We start from the raw sequence: 22,567 nt of genomic DNA, 5'->3' as shown, positions 1-22,567 counted from the left end.
CAGCGTCTTTTATGAGCTGTGCTGGACATAAGTCTCCCTGGCAGTTAGAGGGCTTCAATGACGAGATGATTTTTTCAACTTCGAGTATGGTCACTTTGGTAAAATTGAATCGTGTATATTCACTTGTGGTCTGCTTCTCAGATGGCTTGGACAAAGCAGGGTTGTTTAAGAATGCTTTTTTACAGGCTATTTTGTTTTGTAACGTGGCGATTTTGTTGGCTAAGGCATTTTGGATGTCGGTGCACCAGTTCTTATCTTTAATGCAGGTATCTGGTGGTGCTATGGGGGTTTCTACTTCTTTCAGAATAGAGAATAGTTCCTTCTTGTTTGAACTGGCTTGGGTGATACGGAAGTCAAAGGAGGTACGTTTTGCTAGTATAATTTCTTTTTTATACAGGGCCGCTAGTTTGGTGAATTTGATTTTATTGGCTACTGATGGGTCTCTTTTCCAGATAGTTTCACAAATTATTTTTTGCTGTCTTAGGTTTTTGAGGAATGGTGTATACCAATTATTCAGGTGTGTTTTGGGCTTACTTGGCCTGAGTTTGAGGGGGGCGATTAGGTCCAGGGAAGTGGACATGATTTTATTATATTCCTCAACCAAGGTCTCAGGATCCAGGTTATCAGGGAGTGAGTTGAGCGTGGGGAGTAGATTGGGGATAAGTCTCTCCACCGTGATGCTCTTTTTGTTTCGCGTGAGTGTAGGTGGGGCCCTAATGGACTGCGTAGTAGGAGGTCTGGTGGTGGACAGCAAGAACGATACCAGGTGGTGGTCAGTCCAGGCTAGTGGTGAGATGTCAGTGATGTTAGTTAGGCAGTTGTGGTCCGCCACCCAGTCAAGTATTCTGCGCTTGTCATGGGTGGCTTTTAGACTTCTTGAGTAAATTCTAATTCGGTAATGGCAGCTTGGTCTTCGGGGTCGTTGAATCCCATGTTAAAGTCTCCAAGGGTGAGCGCCTGTGTGGCGTTTTTTAGGTTAGTGGATAGGATAGTGTTAAGATCCTCATCGAATGTGTCTAATGGACCTGGAGGGCGATAGATCACATGGATGTTAAGGGTTTGGGTATTGGTAATGGGAACTTTGGCTGAGAGAGTTTGCAAGAAGGGACACTGATGGTGGTAGCTGCTCTAATAGGAAGGCTGCATTTATGAATGATGGCAACACCGCCTCCTCTAGAGTTAGGTCGGTCTTGTCTCAGGATGGTGTAATTGTCAGGGACTGCTAACATAAGCATGGGGCGTGCTGCCGGATGGAGCTAGGTCTCTGTGATAGCAAGGAGGTCCAAGTTTTCATTGATAATTAAGGTCCCAGTTTTCATTGATAATTAGGTCTGCAATTTCAGTTGCGTGGGCTACTAGCGATCTAGCGTTGATTAGAGATCCCTTAATTTGGGGGCTCATTATGGGTGTAGTGGTGATGGAGGCCGATGATTTCTGGGTAGGTTTAGTACTTTTCAGGTAAGTGTGATGAGGGGGATATTTAATATGGTGGTTCAGAGATAATTTAGGTTTGTTTGGTGTTAGGGCTGGTGGGAGTGATTCTGGGTCTCTTAGTGGTAGGCATGGAACGGGCGAGTGGCTCGTGGATTTTGGCTAATCTAGCTCTGAGTCTTGTATTCCTGTCTATAGTGGGGCAAGGGATGCTAGTCAGTAGCACTTGAGGTGCCTCAATTATCATTAGCGGTGACCTATTGGATGAGTTGAGGCTAGGTAAGGTCGCGCACATGGTAGTTGAATATTGAAGGAGGCATGATGGACAGTATTATGGTGATTAAGAGGAGCAGGGAGCAGGCAAGGCATTTGCTGAGCAGGGGAGGCATGCTAGTTAGTTGCAAAGTGCAAAATGCATATGCAGACGGGGATCGCCTAAATGCAGGATACACACTAGGGCTAAAGAGCATGAGCAGACAGGGTTCACCTAAATGCAGGATACACACTAGGGCTAAAGAGCATGAGCAGGCAGGGTTCACATAAATGCGGAATTCAGTCTACTGCTGTAAGCAAACGTATGCATATAATCAGATGTCAATGTAGTACAGATGCCTGACATACATATACATTAAAGATATCAAGTGGCAGTTCAGACTGACCTTGCGGACAAGAAGTGGATTCGAGTGCAAGTTGCGTAACGTGCAAAGTGTTGTGCGCCGTACGGTGCTAGTTGGGGAAGCGTTGGGCTGTATTGAGGGCCCTACGGCCGTGTCAAGCTAAGCCGGGCACAGACAGGCGCTGCCCTTTGTGTGGATGGCCCAGCAACACGGGTGCCCGGAAGTAGCGCGCGGCAGCCAATCGGCGTTACAGGGGTTGCTTAGCAAGGGTAAACAAATGCGATGAGGGAGCCGCCATAGCGCTCCTCGTGTATGGCGGTTGTTGGCAAGGCTGGGATCACGGAGGGATCGGGATGATGGAGCGGGCTGCGGCTGCAAATATTGCTTACCCGCGGCTCCTGTGCTCCTCATCCTTGGTGTGCAGCAGGACGCCTGCACGGTAGAAATCCTCTGGGTCCGGATGGCTGCCTGGAGGTGGTAGGCTGGGGGAGGCTCCTGCCTCATGGGCGCGGTTTCTGAGAAAAACTGGCAGTGTACCTTGGTGCTGTCTGCAGCAGACCGCGGGTGGAATCAAGGGCAGAGCGAGGCAGGGGTCTGGGCCCTGGACTCTGGCAAACTCTGGACAGGCTCGGACAGGGTGAGCCTTTGCTAGTAGAGCCTTTGTTAAGAGGGCCGGCTCTCGCCTGCCGGTTTGGATTGGCCCGAGATATCTGGGCGTCAGCCAATCGCTGGGCAGCTTGCTCGGGGGAGGTTTCAGGCACAGGTTTCAGGTGCTGCCGATCAAGATACATGGGTGGCCATCTTTAACAAATAAAGCCTCATGGTAGGCAATGGCGTTGCGCAGAGTAACGCAAATATGGCTTGTTGCAGGGGATCAGCTGGAAGGTTGGTGCTGATGGAGATGGACGGCCAATAATGCGTTGCGATCCAGGTCCCTACCGAAATTATTTGTGCATTTCGGCATCGAGGCGCAAATAAGCCATCCGGCTTACCTTGCAGAACGCTGTTGCTGTGGGCATTTTCAGGCTGTAGCACTGCTCCAGCAGTGTGGGAGGGAGAGCTCCTTCTCGGACCATGGCTTGGAAGGGCTGTGCAGGGGAAGTTAAACCATTAAAGGTTACCTGGCGGCGCTGTCCATATTTAAGCGCTCGTCTGAGGAGTGTTCTTATTTACCTTTCCAGATGCCTGGTTGGGATTTGAACCTTGTTCTCAAGTTTCTAATGGGTACTCCATTTGAGCCTTTACATTCTTGTCCTTTGAGACTGTTAACCCTCAAAACTGTGTTTTTAGTTGCGGTCACTTCCGCTCAGAGTGAGTGAGTGAGTTACAGGCACTGTCAGTTAAGCCACCCTTCACTTTGTTTCATAAGGACAGGGTTGTGCTTAGTTCGTCCTTTCTTTCTTCTGAAAGTGGTGTCGGAATTTCATTTAAGCCGGAAGGTCATTCTTCCGGCATTTTATCCTCTGCATCCTGGTAAGGAAGAGGAGAGGCTCCATAGGTTAGATCCTAGGAGAGCTTTAAGTTTCTACATTTCACGCATGTCCCGGGTCAGAGTGGACGATCAGCTCTTTATTGGTTACGCTGGAAGGCGTTTGGGACAAGCTGTTACTAAACAGACTTTGTCTAGATGGATTATCTTGGCAATTTCTGAATGTTACCGCTTGGCGGGTAAGAACCCTCCGATAGACTTATGGGACCCTCCGATAGGCTTACTAGGGGTATGGCTGCCTCTACTGCCCTGCAGAGGGGTGTTCTATTCGTAACATCTGTGAAGCAGCCACCTGGGCTTCGGTCCATACTTTTGTATGTCACTACTCCCTAGATTCTATCCATGGGCAGGATCTGGCCTTTGGCAAGGCGGTCCTTTACTCTGCAATTTGATTGGGCATTCTAAATTTGTATATTCTAAATTCTTTTCCCACCTCCTTACGTTGGTACTGCTTTGGGAGTCTGTCATAGATATGGAATACGTCGGAGTACCCAATCCCCTCGAAGAACAAGTTACTCTCTTACCTGGTAACGTTCTTTCGATGGGATGGTCCGACGACGTATTCCATATCGCTCCCTCCCTGCCTACCCCGCTACAGAATTTCTTAAGCGATTGCAGCTTACGTTTCCGCAAGGCTTTCTGTGGTCATACTGGCAGAAGATTGGTGCCACATGTTCTGGGAAAACACTACAACTGAGGCTACGGGCGTTGTGCGTCCTACTTATAACATCCGGTGATGTCGGCTCGACGGAGGCCCTTGAGGACAGCGTATCGACATCGACGTAGGACGCAGACGCCGAAAGATTTTCCGAAGCAGCACAGCTGTGGTGATTACTGTCATAGCTATGGAATACGTCGTCGGACCATCCCATCGAAAGAACGTTACTAGGTAAGAGAGCAACTTGTTCTTCTCGCCACCACCTCTCTCTCCACATGTGGTGTTCTTCAGGGCTCTAACCTCTCACCTTGTCTCTTTAACCTTTACTGGGCTCCTCTGGCCCATATCATCCCTACCTTCTCTCCTAACTTTCAGCGTTATACGGATGACCCTCAGCTCTGTGTGAAACCAGAAGGTGTCTCACCCACTAGTCCCCGCAGATCTCCCTCCCAGGTGGCCAGGGCCTTCACCTTTGTATCCATACCCTGGGGGTGGACCAGTGTGGGAGGATCACCTGGCTGAGGGGTCGTGTGGCAGTGGGACACTGGATGGTGAGACGCGGTATCCCTCTCTTTCCTGTAACCCCTTTACCCTATCCTATCAGATAGGATACGTAGGACCTCCAACCACCCACCTCCCCCTCTCGACCCCCTTTTCCTGCACAAACACTTTCACATGACAGCCTGCATTGGGAGAAAACAGACTAACACCCCAGCAGTATACCTGATGTGTCCCAATATAATGGTCAGGCGAGGTCAGACCATCATTCATACCTGACTTCCATTAAACTTCCCCACACAGATAAAAGGCGGAGCACGAAAGCACACACTGAGCGAGGCAAGAACAAGAGTTTCAAGACAACAGCTGAATGAGAGAAGAAAGACAGCAAAACAGGACGGCATCGCAAGGAGGGAAGTTCCCTTGACCTTTCCGACAAGAAACCGTTACCTTGCGGTTAGAAAGCATAAGACCAGGAACCAGGCTAAAAAATCTTTTATTGTGTGTCAGAAATACCCGGGCCCTCCTGCATCACTAATCAAGGCGATGAGAAGCAGCAGCTTCCGTGGTACTGTCCTTTGTTCCAAGAACAAAGCAGCGTCAGGGAAATCAACACAGCAGGTGAGTTGGGGAGACTGATACAAGGCCGGTCTGTGTTGAAGCCAAGGTTGCAAGCAGCAACATTGTATGACGAGCGTAGGAATTTAAAACGCGCGTGATGAGACGCAAGTAAAATTGAACTACTGATGAGTGTTTGAACATTGAATTGACTTTAATATGATACCTTTGACTGAGTGATCTGGCACCGCGTGGGTGCTCAGTCGAGGGTCTCTGTAAGGTGTCTAGCTGAGAAGTGGCAGAAGTGAAAGTTAAAAGGGATATATTGAGACGAGAACAAAGAATTGTGAATCAAAGTGGTCCTGCGATGGGTCAAGTAAAATCCTGCGCACAGTCGAAAGTATTTAATTTTGATATAGTAAAGAAAGTTTGGAAAATGAGAGAAATTTGGTCCACGCCGGCGCACGGGAACCCGGGGTAAACAGTGAATCACTAGAGACTTGTGCATAGGAAAATCCTGAAGAAAAAGGAACTTTGAATGTATGTTTGTTGCATTAGGCTCTCTGAAATAAGAGACTTTGAATGACAAAAATTCTTCGGCAGAGAAGGTCTTGATGCTGATATTTTGAACTGCATCCTCGTGCTATAAAAGCAAGAGTATGTGCTATACTTGAGTGCGCCACTTTGTCCCGTGCTGAAAATGTGGGGAAGGGAAGCAAACGGCTCAACTATCCTGACATATAATTTCTTGAACACTTTTCTGTTGTATAACATTATTTCCCACACCATTTGTATTTTGAAGTAAGGATTGGCAATAGGTTTATTAGTATAGGACCTTTTATTTTGTCCAGACTCTACTAGAACTGCTTTCTTTATTATTTGATGGTCGTTGATTGCTCCCATCTTTAGATTTAGGATTCAATAGGTATTTTTCAAACCCAATTGAACTTCAATATACACCGTTGACCTGTGATCACTTGTCAGTCTTCACTGTTTGATACCATGCCTTCCTTACAGCTCTCTTTCAGGCTCCCCTCGGCCTCCCCTCCTCTCTAGCTCATTCCTGATTGTCCATCCGAGATTCAGGAATAGTGTGCCTCTTACGATCTCTGCCTGAACGCCAGTAAGAGTGAGATTCTTCTCATTGGGACCCCTGCTCCAGCTTTCCCTCTTTCACTCTGGCTGTCCTCCTTGTGTCCTCTACCTGCACCTTCCTGTGAGGCAAAAAATCCTGGTTTCCTCTTCCACTCCACCTTGTCCTTCTCTCCTCACTTCAGACATCTCTAAGCCCCACTACCAGCTGTATCTCGTCAGAGGTATTCTTCCTTTTCTCACTTTCCCCCAGAAGCTCACTGTCTCCAGAGCCCTGGTTCTCTATAGGCTGGACTACTGCAACAGCCTCTTTCCAAATCTGCCTGCCTCTACTCCTCGCCCTCTGTAACTAATCCAGAACAGGACTGCAAGACTTGTCCTGGGCATCAAGCCCAGGGATTGTATCTCTCCAGCCCTGAAATCTCTCCACTGGCTCCCGGTAGCTGCAGGGATCAAGTTCAAGACGCTCTGCATTGTCCACAAGGCTTTCTGGGGCTGGTGACCACACTACATCCAACTCTTTATTCCTAAGCACTTTCCTTCTCGAGTCCTCCACTCATCCACCTCCAAGTCTCTATGGGTCCGACGCTTCTCCAGGCGAGAGTGGGGTGTAGATCTCTCTCTCTCTCTCTCTCCTTGGCCGGTGCCTCCCTTATGAAACAGCCTCCCTGCCTCTCTCAAACTTGAGCAGGACCTCCTCAGGTTCCGGAAGCAACTCAAGACCTTCCTTTTCGCTTCTGCTTTCTCTCTCTCTCCCCTGATGATGTTCCTGTCTGCTGCGCTAACAGGTTACCTGGCCACCCTCTGAACCTTATGGGAACCAGGCTCCTTCACGACCAGTAGCCCCATGCGCTGCCTCTGGGCCTACCGCACACTAGGGGCTGTATCTGCAACCCTACAGTCCCCTGCCTCCTTGCACTTACTTAGAACCGGCCACCCCGGCAGCACTTACTTGAGCTTTGCTTATTGCACTCTCCCTTTCCATCCCCCGTTCACTTCTCTCCCTTCCCGCTGCACTTGCACGATCTGAATGACACAAGGCCTTCTAAGATCGTTTTTTTTGTCCTCACTTTGTCTCCCATTCCTTGTTGCGCCTAGAAACACTTGTGTACAGGCGTGTTATAAATGACTTACCATATCATAACTTCAGTCTTAGAAGGATTGAGGACAAGAAAGTGGTCCGACATACAGATTTTAATAGCAGAGAGATTCATGTGTATAGTAGGTGAAAAAGATAAAAATAGTCAAACCCAAAGAGGACATATTAGCAAAGGCAGAGGTATAAAGAGAGAAAAGAAATGGGCCAAGAACAGACCCCTGTGGAACACTGTGGTAAAGAGGAAAGGGATCAGAACAAACACCGGCCTAAGATACTGAGTAAATGCGATTAGATAAGATTGAAACCATGTAATCTCTGTACATTTATTGTAAAACGCCTTGAAACTGTAACATATCATACATGTAAATCAGCGACATTGTAACATAAGAAATGCTTGATATATGATCCTGTAACATAAGAAATGTAGCTTATTTATGTACAAGTAACCTAAGATATTATTTTTCTGCAAGCACCCAGTTGCTTAACGGCCAGGTGCGCTCTATAAATAAATAAACAATACAACAATGTGATTACAGAACCATAAAACCCTAAAGAGGAAAGGGATTGAAGAAGTAATGTGTGATCCACTGTATCAAAGGCATCGGATAAGTCCAGGAGTATAAGAATAGAAGAGTGTTTAACGTAGCGGCCAGAAAGAAGAGAGTCAGAGACGGAAAGAAGAGCAGTTTCCATGGAGTGAAGGGGTCGAAAATCAGACAGGAATCGAGGCAAAATAGAATTAAGAGTGACAAAAGAAGAAACTTGGGAGTAAACAAGATGCTCCAACAATTTAGACGGGTAAGGAAGGAGAGAAATAGGACGAAAGATAGAAGGAATGGCAGGATCCAAGGAGGTTTCTTTTGAGGACAGGAAGAATGATGGCATGTTTAAATAGAAGAGAGAAAGTAGAAGTGATGAGAGATATTAAGACTTCTAGTAATATAAGAATTGAGAGGGATATAATTTAGAAATAACAGTAAAGGGAACAGGATCTTTGGGAGAAGCAGTGGGATGAGCTCGGGAAATCAATAGAGAGGTATCAGAATTAGAGATGAGTGAAAATGAGGAAAGAATTGTAGTAGATGGAGAAGAGAAAGCAAGGCAGGAAGAAGGCAGAGAAGCAAGAGAAATGGCAGAACGTAGCAAAATCACTTTACTCCGTCGAAGGCCTTTGGCTTCAAGCCGTGTGTGAATTGCAGCTGGCAGATGTCTGTCTCAGATCCCCATTGGATTTGCCTCTACTGCTTGGGCGAGGGTAACAACGACCAAGTTTGCGGGTCATGCTAGGCCATGCACCGAAGGCCCTCTGGGAAAGGGCGGCAAAGATCTTCACATTCGTCCACAATGTGAAGGGTGAGGCACGTCGGTCTCGTTCGATGTTGCACAACACAGAATGTTGCTCTGAAGAACAAGCAGCTCTGCGAAAGGAGAAGAGGATACATCGGAAGGTGTCCTGCTTCCCGAGTAAGTCCTCACACTCAAATGCGTCTTCCTCTTCGAGGAAGCGCCACTTCTCCAGGGAGTCCCCTGTGCGACCTGTACAGGCACCTTTTCCGGTTCAAGCCTTCATGCCAGAGAATGGGAAAACCTCAGCCTGAAGAAGTTTGGACATCTTCAACAAGGTGATGGCAGCTCTGGCCACAGCGCGTTTGGCACAGTCTGCTTCAGAGACGCAGGTTACCACCCGGTCTTTGAAGACCGACTGGGTACCATCTGGGGACCACTCTAGTTAGGCCTAAGGTCTCGGGCCTGGACCAGGAAGAGACTGAGGACTCTCAGTGCCAACAGTTCCTCACCTTCGGGCACTGCACCCTTGGCGCTGGCACCAGAGTGTGTTCCACATCGTCGGCACTGACTGGCATTGTGGACACTGCGGCTCCAGAGGAATACGTCCACTCCCTAGGGACACCTTCATATCAAAGATGTACAGCATCTATGAAGAGGAGGGCGACCAGATCCCCTTTGGGCTTGAACTTGTGGCTTCTAGGGAGGTAAGGGATTTCCTGGAAGAGTTTTACGGGGAAGGTGAGGATGTGCTTGCCTGGCAGAGGACCTGCAAGTGGCCAGTGGCCTCTACACCTCTCCAGATATGGACATTCTGTTAGCTCTCAGCCCACTGAAGCCTCAAGCCACCTTCCAGCCTTTGATGGTTAAGGTGGCCAGTACTCTGGGGGTATTTGCTCTGTCCAGTTCCAAGGTTCATTACGAACTTTGCGATATTCTTCTCAATGCCCCCAAGAAAGACACTAGTGCCTTAGAGTGTGGCAGTTGAGGCCTCCGTATTGGAGGTGTGGGAGAAACCTGCCTCTGTTCTGGCAGTGGACAAGGACCTGGCAAGGAAACATTCCCCCGCATAGTCAGACCCAAACTTTCTCTCATCCCATGCCTGAAAAAGCTTGTTGGTTCATGCCACAATGGCTAGCCTGAAGACTTCTACCTTCCCTTCCATCGGACAGGGAGAGTAAGTAGTTTAACGCATGGGACAAGTTGTTTGCCTGAATGCCTCTTGCACCATGGTTGAAATTCTTCTTCGGCCTCTGGACGTCGGATGGCCAATGCGGTTGAGTATGTCCAGGAGGGCGAGATTACGGCTGGTTTCCTGTCCTTGGTGTCTGTTGACAAGAAGTTGTCACTTCAAATGCTGCAATCAGGACTGGACGTGGACTGTGTGGGCAGGTCCATGGCCACTAGGACCGTGGTCAGGTGGCACTCTTGGCTGAGGATGTCAGGGTTTGCAGCCAAAGTCCAGACCAGGCTATTAGACATGCCTTTCAACTGCTAAAACCTTTTTGGAGCAAAGGCTGATGACACCCTCCAGAAGGTCCATTCATCTTAGGCAACCGGAGAGTCCATGGGGCTACCGGTGCAACAGCCCTCCACACAGCCGTCGTCTCGGGCAGGGGTTTTTGGCCTTTTCCCGCCTTTGCCCAAAGAGGCCATGGTCAGTCTGCCCTTCGAAGAGGACAGCACAGGAGTTTCCTGACACAGGAAGGGGTTCGCAGCGGGGTGTCGTGGCAGTGGCCTCGGTTCCCGGGGAAACCAAACCTCAGTGACAGGCTTTGCCACTCATCACCGGGGGATGTGGCTTTCCTTGTTCAGCCCGGAATGGTCAAAGACCACGTCAGATGCTTAGGCCTTACAGGTCATCCGATGGGTATATTGCCTTCCCTTCCTTCAGCGCCCCCGGGCCACGGCCCTCTGGCCACGGCCCTCTGGCCACCTACATGTCTCTGGGCCCCATCCTCCTGAAGGAGGTCCGGCAACTTAAGTCGAAATGCGCTATCTTGCTGCTAACCAGGTGGGCTGGTATGCCACCTATTTTCTGATACCGAAGGATGGTGGATTGCGCTTCATTCTGGATCTGCGGCTGCTGAAAGTGTTCTTCTCGATTTGCAGTGCTGGTTCGTTTCCCTGGATTCTCAGGATGGCTATGTCAAAGTGCCGATTCCTTGAAAGCACAGGAAGTATGTATGGTTTGTGATGGGTCAAACCCATTACCAGTTCAAGGTCCTGTCATTCGGCCTTTCTTCGCCTCCCAGGGTTTTCACCAAACTGCTAGCAGTGGTGGTGGCTTGCCTCAGGAGGGAGGGCATTCATGTATTTCCCTACCTTGGCGACTGTCGTCCGAGCTCGCTCCCCGGATCTGGTGTTGGAGCACATACTCCGTACATGCACTATTTTGCACAACTTGGGCTTTTTCCTTAATTTCAAAAAGTCTCTGGTTTTTCCGTCCCTGTCTCTCCGATTCATCGGGGCTTTCTTGGACACTCGCCTGGGCAGGGCTTTAAACGCTTGAGGATCGAGTGGCAACATCTTTCACATAGTCAGTGTCCTCTAATCCCAGGAACAAGTCCCAGCCTCGGCTTTCCTGCTTCTAATGGGCCTCTTGTCCTCTTGTATCCTTGTGGTGCCGGAGGCAAGGCTGCGCCTGATATTGCTTCAGTGGCTTGTCTGTTTCAGGACCGCAGGTCTCGAACCAGGTGGCTCCTGTTCTCCCATGGTGGGCCCTGCAAGACAAATTGCTGAGAGGCATGTTTCGCCATCCTTGGTTCCAGGCAGGGATGTCATTTAGGGGTAGCCAGAGGTCGCAACTGCGACCTCTGAGGTCTCCCTTGCGACCTCTTTAAAAAAAAAAAAAAAAAGGAAAAGCTACGTTTTTTTTTTTTTTTTTTTTGTAATGCAAGCTGCTGGGCACCATTTGGCTCTTTACTTCTGGAGTGGCTGGCTTTCATGATCAGGCCCCTCAAAAAAAAAAAATGAAGAATAATAAGAACAGGCGTGCCACAAGTTTAACACTTTTATCACTGACCCTAAATAAGAAAGAATAGGAATAACAAATAATGTGTCTCTGGAATTCTATACAATAATTGGTAGACTCAACAAAGGTTTATTTCAGGCACACTTCAGGGGCTGTGTCACTGATTTAGTCCGTTTCGAAACAGCTCAACTCAGCCTTTCATCCTTCTGAGGTCGATAAATGAGTACCAACACAGGTTGGGTGATATTGGGTGTATATTTTTTCTAGATAAAGTGCTTAAGCATAAGTGTTATATAATAACAAATCATTACCGTTTGGTCATGGACGTCTGCTTGCATTCACAGTAATTTGGTAATATGGCCCTATACACACTAATCTCAACGATACATATGGCGATCCATTCTTGTATGAAATGTACATCTCATTGTAGAGATATTGGGCCTCATCACAAGTTGGGTGGTAGCGCTGGCGCTATCTGCCCTACCGCCAAACCCACCGGCGCTATTAGCGCCGGATCATGTGTTTGGCGGATTTGGAAATCCCCTTTCACCATTGAGCCCATTCGGGAATGCCCCGGCGGTATGAGCGAATTTTCGGTGGATTTCCCCCAGCTCAGAGCTGGGGAGAAATCCGCCAAGGCCCTGATTTGGTGGACCCTTAAATCCGGCGGTAACAGCGCTACCGCCAGATTTAACGGTTACCGCCAAACTCGTGATGAGGCCCTTTGTAACCATATTTTTCATCTTGTACAATGCTATGTGATGCCACTTCCTGTTTTGCCAACGGGTGAAAAGTCATGTTCCATCGCTTCCTGCGATATCATTCGGGGTGGGATCAAATTACATCACTTCCTGTGATGTCATCAGGGGGGTCTAGGGTTGTGTGATGTCACTTCCGCTACCCCCTGGCATTTTGGTGAAATGACGTCCCTGGTTCCAGGCAACAGTGGTCACTGGCACAGCTCTTACTGGTTGCAGCGCTCACCTGTCAGACCTAACTTGGTGCGGACTGTGCTCTCCCGCAGTGTCTCTGGAACACATCAACTTGCTGGACTTGAGGGTGATCTGCCTGGCCCTGGTCGCTTTCCTTCCCTGTATGAAACTCAAGACTTTGCTGATCCTGATGAGCAATACAGTGACCATGCACTACCTCAACAAACAAGGTGTTGTGAGGTCCTTGCCTCTGTGCAGAGTAGCAATGCGACTTTGGTTCTGGGCTCTGCAGAACAGGGTTTCTCTGACGGTGTCCCATCTGGCCGGACTAGAGAAGGGCACAGCATATGCCTTGAGCTCTGTCAGGAAGTTCTGGAGGAGATCCTCTCCTTTTTAGGGGGGACTCCTCAAGTGCTGCTCTTCGCTTCTAGTGTCAACAGGAAGTGAGAGTTGTTCTGCTCCAGGGAATATCCTTGTCGGCACCTGTTTGGAAGCACGATGATCCTGATCGCTCCAGACTAGGCATGTGGTATCCATAGTTGCTGGACATGTCCACCTACCCTCCTGAGTGCCTCCCGAGGAGAGTCAACTTGCTCTGCCAGTCGGAGGGATGATTCCTCCACCCAAACCTCAGCAGACTGAAGCTTCATGCTTGGCTACTGAGAGGATTGGGTACAAGGATTGGGATTTGTCGGACGGCGTCCTAGCTGTGCTTCTTTCAGTCAGAGGCCCACTATGAAATCCGTGTATGCCTGCTGGTGGTGTACATTTTCGATTTGGTGCCTGGAGAGGCATCTGGATCCTTTATCCTGTCCTTTATTCCCTATATCGGATTTTCTGCTTTCTTTGGTCCAAGCGGGCCTGCAGATTTGCACTGTAAAAGGATATCTCGCCGCTATTTAGGTTTTCAAGAGGTCCCCGGAACAGGGCTCGTTCTTTTCAATCCTCACTGTTATGCATTCTTTCAGGGTTTGTGTAACCATTTCCCTCCCCGCCAGTTTGTGGTTCCAGCATGGGATTGGAATTTAGTTTTAGTGTCTTTTATAGGTGCTCCTTTTGAACCCCTTCATTCCTGTTCTATTAGGTAGCTCACCCTTAAGGTGATTGTCCTGGTTGCCATCACTTCCGCAAGATTTGAGTGAACTCCAGGCTTTCTGTTTTTCCTCCCTATTTGGTATTTTTCCAAAGAGAAATTGACATTGCCAATGAGACCCTCCTTTATGCCGAAGATGGTCTCTGATTTCCATCTCTTTTAGGGGATCCAGCTTTCTGTGTTTTTTCCTCTGCCGCACCCTTCCAAGGCAGCTACATGATTTCATCGGCTGGACCAGGTACCAACCCTTAGATTCCACACGTCTTATACTAGAGAAGGTAGGAAAGATTACCAGCTTTTTGTTGGTTACGCTGGTGCTTGTGCTGCATAATTCTTTGCATCTCACAATGCCACGATGTAGCTGGGAAGGATGTGTCTGAGGGTCTATGAGCTCATTCTACCAGAGGAGCGGTTGCCACCTCTGCCCTTCAGCGGGGAGTCCCTGTCCTGGGCGTTTGCAAGTCAGCAACATTGACGTCTTTGCACACGTTTGCTAAGCATTAATGCTTGGATTCCTTTGCGGGCCAGGATGCCTGTTTTGGTATGTCAGTCCTCCAGAGTTTGCTGGTTTTGATGGTGTCCTTGCTTCCTCCCTCCTCCGTATTACGTACTGCTTTGTGAGTATGTCCTAGATGACTAATCGGTGGGAAGAAAGATTCCATCAGAAGGACAAATGTCTTCTCTCTTGGTAAGGTTCTATCTGATGTTCCTCTCATGGATTCCTCATCACCCTTCCTACTTGGCACACTTTGAGGGAAGCTAGTAGACCATCAGTTTTATATATATACTGAGGTCCATTCTATATATACTTACGATGTCATGACCGGTGCGTGGCGCTTAGAGGTGTTGGGCAGAGTCGCGATACGTCCCCTGGTGGCCGAAAGTTTCCAGAGACCAACTGCACTGGACTAGATGTATCATAGATAAGATATTTGTGGGAGGAACATCCATCAGAAAGAAGATTACTGAGAGGTAAGTAAATTGAAATGTGTTCTTTGTTTAACGTGTGTTTTCTACATTAATTGGTGTGGGTTTGTTTAATTTGCTTTTGTTTCTACGGTCATATGTTTTTAAAGAAATGCAGCCCAAAGCTGTGAACCTCCTAACTATCGCATTCAATTGAGGCTTGTCATTTTTGCTATATTGATGGTTTATCGTGCGTGGCTAATGTATTTATAGCACTTTAAAACATTAGCACCTCCAAAGTACCAAATCCAAAATGATTAAAAGTATTTTACATTTACATTTCAGGAATGCAAGAAAAGATTACATTACGTCTAAGTATATTGAAAGAAAATATGCAAGAAAGAAGTACATCGATAATACAGCTAAGCTAAGCAACTTGTGTGAAGCTGTCAAAACAAGAGATATTTATGGGCTGGTACAGTTATATGCTGATGGTGTGGATCTGACTGAAATCATTCCACTGGCTAATGGGCATGTAAGTAAACAAATTACATTATCAGTAACAGTTTGTAGTGGCATCTGCAATTGGATACTATCTCCTCAGCATATCCCTTTTATGTGCAATGTTCACTCTGCAGGCTGTTACCTCCAAAAATGTGAATTGCACTAGCATCGCGCTGGTCACCATCCATATCCTCAGCGCCTCCAAGGTGTCTTCACAGCCGCAACCAGAAGTCAGTGTCCAGGGTTTAAGTGGCGTGGCCTACCCCAAGCTCATCGGTTTATTTTCCAACACAAGAAGTTGCTTGGAGTAGTGAGGCTCCAATGGTAAAATGAGTAAGAAAAGATCAGGTTTCAAGGCTTGCAGTGACTGTCACCTGACTACATCAGTTATGGAGCACCATGACTAATGTATCTGGTGGCATGAGAGCAAGGACTGGGAGGCTTGCCGGGGCATGATATGAAGTCTTAAGTGGTCCGGGGATCACTGCTCCCAATGTCCCAGGAGAAGTCAAGAGACCAACCTGCCACTGGAGAACCGCAGGTGTTCCTCAGAGCGAACGTGCTGAGTGTAGTCGCAAGGGGGGGACTCAGGGTGGAGCCCTTCTGTCGTCCCACGGAAAGAGCGACCACATTCCAGAAGTGCTTCCCAATTTTGATAAGGCTGGAAACAAAAACCCAAAGGATGATGTCCCAGCTAGACCCCACCTTTTGGGTCAGATTTGGCGGCTGTCATAGAACCACACGCACTGCTGGCCTCTGTGATGCCCAGGTATTTAGTGTCCTTTCAGCGTGAAATGTTAGAAATGTTCCCTTTATCGAAGTAAAAAAAAAAAAAAGACGATAGAATTGAAAATGGACAATTCGCCATTCCATTTATTACACTTTGCTATGCATGTCATATCAGTTTGACCTTTCCCATTCCCAGAATACTACAATGGTGCTCCTTCTAAATGTTCCATAGTCCGTCTTCTGGTTCTGTCTTGTCCTCAACTGTCACGTGATCTTGCTGTGATCTGATTGTATCCAGTGTCATCCTTCTCAGGTGTGGGGTATAGGGCCGTCACTCCCTTACATCTTTCCAGCGAGAAATAAGGCCCTATTGTCTCAACTGGTACGTGGAAGTAGAATCCAAAAATGGCTGCTGGATGTACTTCTCCCAGTTATCTCGAGAGCTTCTAATAGTGCTGTCTCAGCAGTCTTACTGCGCATTTCCCTTTAGTGAGCATTAGCAGACACCAATAGGTGTTGATTTCCCTATCCAAAGTCTGCTAGGATTTAAAGAAAAATAATAAACTCTCTGACTATATGAAGTGAGTGGCAATTCAGGTATTCAGATATCATCCCAGACTACTCCTCACCATATCATCATTTACCCACATATTAATACTGCACATCACGATATGCCTTTATGGTGTTGTCTCAAGACAAATTCTACCCCTCCCTCGGGGGCCATTTGTTTTCCCAGACCTCCCTTTGGCGCTTACTGTGCAACTAATCGGACTATCTTTGTATTCCCGCTATAATAATTCACCTGCTTTTCCTTTGCAACAAGAATGCTTCTCTTTAATCCCTCAACTATGGTCCACTCATGCTTTTAATTTCTGCAGGTAAAATCTAACACTGCAATTATGACTTTTCACAATATACACACGTTTATTCATCATGCTCTAGCTACTGCCCCAGTTCCTTCTGCAGCATTACGGGTTCCTGCTGTATTTCTAGGTGGGAGAAAGAGAGCCATTGACGGAAGAGGAGGTGAGCTGAGGTTACATTTTTAATTGGCATGGTTCCTTGTTGGTGACATCTTATACAGCACCAGATCACCCCAATCAAGATCAGAGAAAATACAGTGCGACATACAGTGGTGGTAATGTAGTGTTCTTAAGATACTTCTTGGTTAATTGCACATAAAACATCTCCTGGAGTACGTATACTGGTAGTATGATGTGCTACTTCAAATGCCTACTTTTCTATATTATATACTTTCTCTAACATCTGTAAACTCTTAGCTACATATGCCACATGGCTGACTGCTTCCACAAGACCCTGAAATCTGTGCTGCACTAACTCACGACATCCTTTCAAGAATTCAACATACACCTTAACTGTCCTTTTCTTGGTAGCCAGCCAAAAGACTATAAATTGTTCAGTACCAGTATGAACTGTAAAATGCACATCTGACAATGTCACTAACTCCACACAACGATCCTTTGCTCGAAACAACCTCCTCCCTACCAGACTATATGCAGCTTCCTCACCTTCCCAAAACACTGTTTCCAACCAGTACGATCTGTCCCTCGGCCAGTTTACTCAATTACTGCAACAGTGGGGCTGCAATGGCCATAGTTCCTAATTTGAGCCAAGACTAAACCACACTTTGGGGATCATTCCTAGGGCAGCATAGTGACAGAGACAAGCACTATTTTTCCTTTCTCACTTCTTCTCTCACACGTCACCCTTTCTCCTTTTCCAGGTTATTAATAAGCTGCTTAGTCAAACTACTTCTGATCCTTCCATATCATCCTCCCTCTCTTAGTCGGACTTCTCTGGCTTCAACGTTTCTGCTCAATGGTCTTCACTTGTCCATCTTCCCTCACAACCTATAGCCTTGTGTATTGATCCATTCTATTCCTTCTTTGTTTTCTTCTCGCACTGACTCTGACACTGCTCCCTTACTCTGCCAAGCCCACCCCACTGCCTCTCCTCTTGATCCATTGCCTTCCCCTTTCATTCCTGCTGTTGATCCTTTAATTATACTGTATTTTAACTACTTTTTTCAATCTCTTTCTCCGCTGCCAGTTTCCTTCCCTTTTCAAGCACGCTCTTATTATCCCTATCCTGCCTGAACAAGTCTTCTTTGAGCCCCTCATCTCTATCCTCAATCTCACTTCTCCCTTTTCTTTCTAAGCTTCTTGAATGGGCTGTCTATTCAGAGTTCCTCCTATATTGATCTTCATTCTCTTCTTTCCCCTTCCCAATCTGGCTTATGCACGACCCACTAAAAAAAAAACTGCTCTCCTTTGTCCCTAATTCCCTTCTCTATGTCTGCAACACTAAATCTTCACCTATTCTCTTCCTTCTCGACCTGTCGGCAGTCTTTGACAGGGTCGATCAACCCACTCTACTCTTCTCTCCTGCCTAGGTCTGTCTACCTCTATTATTCAGTGGTTTCGATCTAATCTTTTCAACTGTTCCTTCTCCGTATCCTGGGCCGGACATACCTCCCCTGCCCAACATCTCCAATACGGTGTCCATCAAGGTTTGTTGCTGGACCCTTTGCTTTTCCCTATCTACACCATTCTGCTTTTCTCAATCATTGAATAGTTTAATCTTTCACCTTACTCCTATGTCCCGTCCTCTTTCCTCCATACTGTATGGTCGTCCCTCGCTAGGGACAGGAAACTGAACCTTTTTCACCAGAAAAATCATCTTGCCCCTTTAAATTTAGATGCATGCGGGAGCGCAACCCTGGGAGCATGCGCTCCCCTGACTCCGCCCACCAGTGCCACTCCCCAGTCCTTTTTTCCACGTCAACGGGAACAGACCACTTTCACCAGCGCTCCTGGGTTAGGCCACTGGCCTAGTAATTCCACGTGCTGCTCCCCGGAGAAGTGTTATAGTCTTTTTTTTTTTTTTTCTTCAATTATTAGGTACTGCTTTGTCCTTGGGCGAGCACGCTCCTCCCCAGCACATGTCGATGACTGCGTGCTTCAGCAGGTGTCCAGCCTGCGAGGGTCCCTTCCCAATGTCCGATCCCCACGCCCTCTGCCTCCGTTGCCTTGGCCCAGACCACGGATGTACCATGTGCGACGCCTTGAAAGCGTTTGTGAAGCAGAAGACCAGGCCCAAGGTAGGTGCCCTGTTCGCCGCACCCCGCAAAGGTGACTCCTTCCCAAGGAAGTGCCCAAGCGGGAGGGTCCTATCCAGTCCTAAAACCAGCAATGACACTGAGGCTGCTCCAGCTACCGGCCACCAGGCCGAGGGGTCGCAAGAACCTAACGGTGCTACCGCTGAAGGGCCGGAAGGCTCTATTACCGGGGCTCAACTCGAGGGGCTACACCCTAACACCAGACCCATGTCTGAGGGGGCCCCTGCACGCAGCACTACCGACAACACAGCTGAGGGCATTCCGCCTACCCGGCCCCGACCTGAGGTGCAGAGTAGCCCTCGACCACCACCGCTCAGCATACTGATAGAAGCTGGTCCTAGCTCAGCAAGTTCTACGGTGCAGGCACGTGGCACGGAGCAAAACAAAATAGCCACCGGGCCAGACAAAATGGCTGCTCACCCGACGCCTTTTTCCTTCAGAGACCAGGCAGGGGAAAGAGCTTCCAGGTGGGATTGGTCACCCCCTGTCACTTGGTCCACATCCTATCCATCCACTTCACAGGGCAGGTATACTTTGCCCTATACAGCGAGAAAGGGCAGACCCATGACACAGCAGCCTCAGGGCCTGACCCCTGTGCCTATACAGACAGGTTCTTCGAGAAGTTCCTCGTACTGAGATCACCACAGATCTGTACGATCCTGAGGGACGTGCTCCCTCCTGCTCAGCCGCAACCACCCACGGCCACACCGCCCCTGGGTCCAGCTGAGCCCCCAGCCCCCATGTCTGTACCAGTCACGGCAGCCCCGGCACTTTCACGCCCAGCAGCCTCTGGCACTGATAATCTGCATGCCATAGCTGCCTGCGCCCAGCACTCCTCCGGCTCACCTGGACCTGCAGGACACAACAGTGAACGCAGACGAGGAGGAGGTCCCGGACACTCCATTGTCAGCCAAAGCTTTTCACGAGCGGCTGGTGGGCCTGGGTGACTACCTAGGAATCCTGCAGCCACAGGTGGAACAACCAGAGGCGTGGGTACTGGCTGAAGGTCACACTACACCCTACCACTAGAACGGTAATCCCACTTCAGAAATAGGTAGTGGTGCTTGCCAAAAAAGGGTGGCTCAAGCCACACACTACCCAGCCTACCAATAGGCGTTTCAACGCTAAATGCAGGCAAACGGAAGGGGTCCCCCTCTTATTGTCGACACACCCCCAACCACATTCCTCAGTGATAGCGGCAGCATCATTGTACTCCAAGCCGCAATCTTCTTCGACGACTTTGGCCTTGGCACTCCTGGGCAAGGAGGAAAAGATCTTGGAGGTGTTTGGAAAGAAAATGTATTCCAACACCACTTCATCTGCACCAGGCCAACGTGGATGCCATGTTGGCGGCTGTCAACCAGAAGTTAAAGGAATGGTTCAGTCAAAAATGTTTATTGCCCCTACTGGTCGGCCATGTGTTTTTAAGCCTAAGTCGCTCAATTTTAGAAAACATTTTCTATGGACCTTACCCGAGTTTCGGCCATTAAACGCACGCGAAAACAGGCACCAGGGAGCTGCCATTTGTGATAATCCTATCACTTGCTGCATCGCCCTGGCTGACCTGCTTTTGCGGCACTAAATCATATCCCCCCCCCTTATCCTGACCTTATCAAAACATTCATATTCCCCGCCTCTCTCTGTGACGTTTCTGTGCTGCGTAGGCAAACACGCCCAGTCGTCTTCTACGCGACTTCACACAGAACCCGGAAACCAACACAGATCAGCTCACAACACAGCGCGCCACAATTCGGAATATGAAACTGTACTTTAAAATCAAACAGCAACATGGAAAATTTGGTAAAGTACATTTATTTGACATTAAATGTTTATAGAATATTCAGCAATTGCCATAGGAACTCCGAAAGTCATTTATTTTCTTTTATCTCTATCCGCAAATCCGTAAAATGTTATCGTGAGTCACGCGCTGTTCCTTTATGGTACACGGGGTGTTGTTTTCGTTCAAAGAAGCACTTTGTCGCACATTGAACCGCAAGGCTGTTCCATCAAGTAGGCACTAGGCCAGCGTAAAGGTTGATATGTTGCTTCTAGCCGCTAGTACCACGTAAGGGCATATGGGCCCTTAACGATCGTCCCATAAGATCATCAGAATGGTGCAGTTGTTTACATTAAGCTGCAGCTGGCGGCTGAAGAAACCGTCTGCCGGTGTCTGAAACTGGTGGCAGTGGCAAAATGGAAGTATATACCTGTTTTGAAAACCTAAAATGTATAATTAGTCTCGCCAGCCGATCTTTATTAATATTATTCATTTTATTTATTACGGCCGAGCTGAAACTATTTGCTTTCAAGGATAGTGCAATGGAGAATATTCGGCTCTAAAAACAATGCGAAAACTAATGAAATAAATCGAGGTTAGTACAGAATGAGAAACGACTTTTTGTCGACATGCGTGTGGAATGTGGACCTGCATGCCCATGTGCCCGCTACAAGGACAATCCCACAAACGTTTTCAAAGCTCTTCATTCATTCATTTATTCATGCATCCATTCATTAATTCTTCATTCCAGTATAAAAACGTCTAAAGAGTTACTTACATTATATTTGCAATTTACATTGTGTCTCTGCGTAATGCAGTCCTTAAATCCCACTGTGCTCTTGACAACGATTTTTCGTATACTGAACTAACATGAAACTCAGTCTAGTTTAAGAATTTTCTGCCTTATCGTCTTACGTTATTTCACCCCCAAATCCCCCTTCAAATGAAGTTCTTTCGGCATGGTCCCTGTCTCTCAAGGTCAAAAAACAATAGAACCTTATACTGCCAGTGCGAGTTGTGGGCCTCCGCAGGGCGCGAGCTGAAAATCAAAGCCGCTGACCTTCACTAGAAATGAGCATACATTCTTTCTTTGCAAAATCCCGTAGTAAAGCCATCTGGGAGAACTTGAAGTTTCAAATCCATCTATGTACTGCGCCTCAATGTGCAAATGCGAACTGGCTTCTCTCCCATCTGCAACGGCTCGCTTGGCACGTTCTAAGGCCCCCAATTTTGTCCTCGTTGTCTGCGAGCTTTGAAGCCCCAAAGAACCATAACTATTGAGACTTAATTTTTTGGGGAAGGTCAGGGAAAGTATAAAGTACCCGAGGAGTTGAGTTGAAAGTGAGATTTGTTTGTTTGTTTGTTTTATTTGCAATACGCAAGCCTCCCCTCGGTTAACAGTGCCCAGCATTTATAAGAGATTATGAAAATTAGTTACATCAACAAAAATATATACATACACATATAGACAAGGTCAGCAATATGAGGTGAATAGAGGGAGAATACAAAAATGACACCCAGGTAGTTCGGCACCGGGTGCGAACCGCCTTTGATAGAGGGGGTGGGATGGATGGGCCTGGGGCATGCAGATAAGGCACAGGAAGACTGCTGAATGGAGACACACTTATGTGGATTGCAGGGGGGTGGCCTGCCTCAGGGGAGGCCTGCCTGGAGACACGGGGTCTGAGGAGGCCATGTGAGCGATGGCCCCTGGGTGTGGGATACCTTTTGAAGTGTACATGCTGTTTGGCACCTTGGCCGTTTGCGCTTGTCGCAGCCCCCCATGC

The 22,567-nt window shown here is 47.9% G+C and overlaps 1 protein-coding gene across 3 annotated transcripts in view; it reads left to right on the top strand.

Moving 5' to 3' along the window:
* The window catches only part of ASAP2 (ArfGAP with SH3 domain, ankyrin repeat and PH domain 2), a 2,176,645-nt gene that overhangs the window by 1,232,467 nt on the left and 921,611 nt on the right, over positions 1–22,567 (top strand). For all 3 annotated transcript variants that reach the window (XM_069606005.1, XM_069606004.1, XM_069606003.1), the window contains exon 17: positions 14,977–15,166. In XM_069606005.1, the coding sequence (XP_069462106.1) occupies positions 14,977–15,166 (190 nt within the window). The remainder of the gene's footprint in view (positions 1–14,976; positions 15,167–22,567) is intronic.

This window comes from Ambystoma mexicanum, chromosome 4p (genome assembly GCF_040938575.1).
Source record: "Ambystoma mexicanum isolate Mex_15411 chromosome 4p, UKY_AmexF1_1, whole genome shotgun sequence".
Taxonomy (NCBI): domain Eukaryota; kingdom Metazoa; phylum Chordata; class Amphibia; order Caudata; family Ambystomatidae; genus Ambystoma; species Ambystoma mexicanum.
Note: the sequence above shows the minus strand (reverse complement) of the source record. Positions and strands in the feature narration are given on the sequence as shown.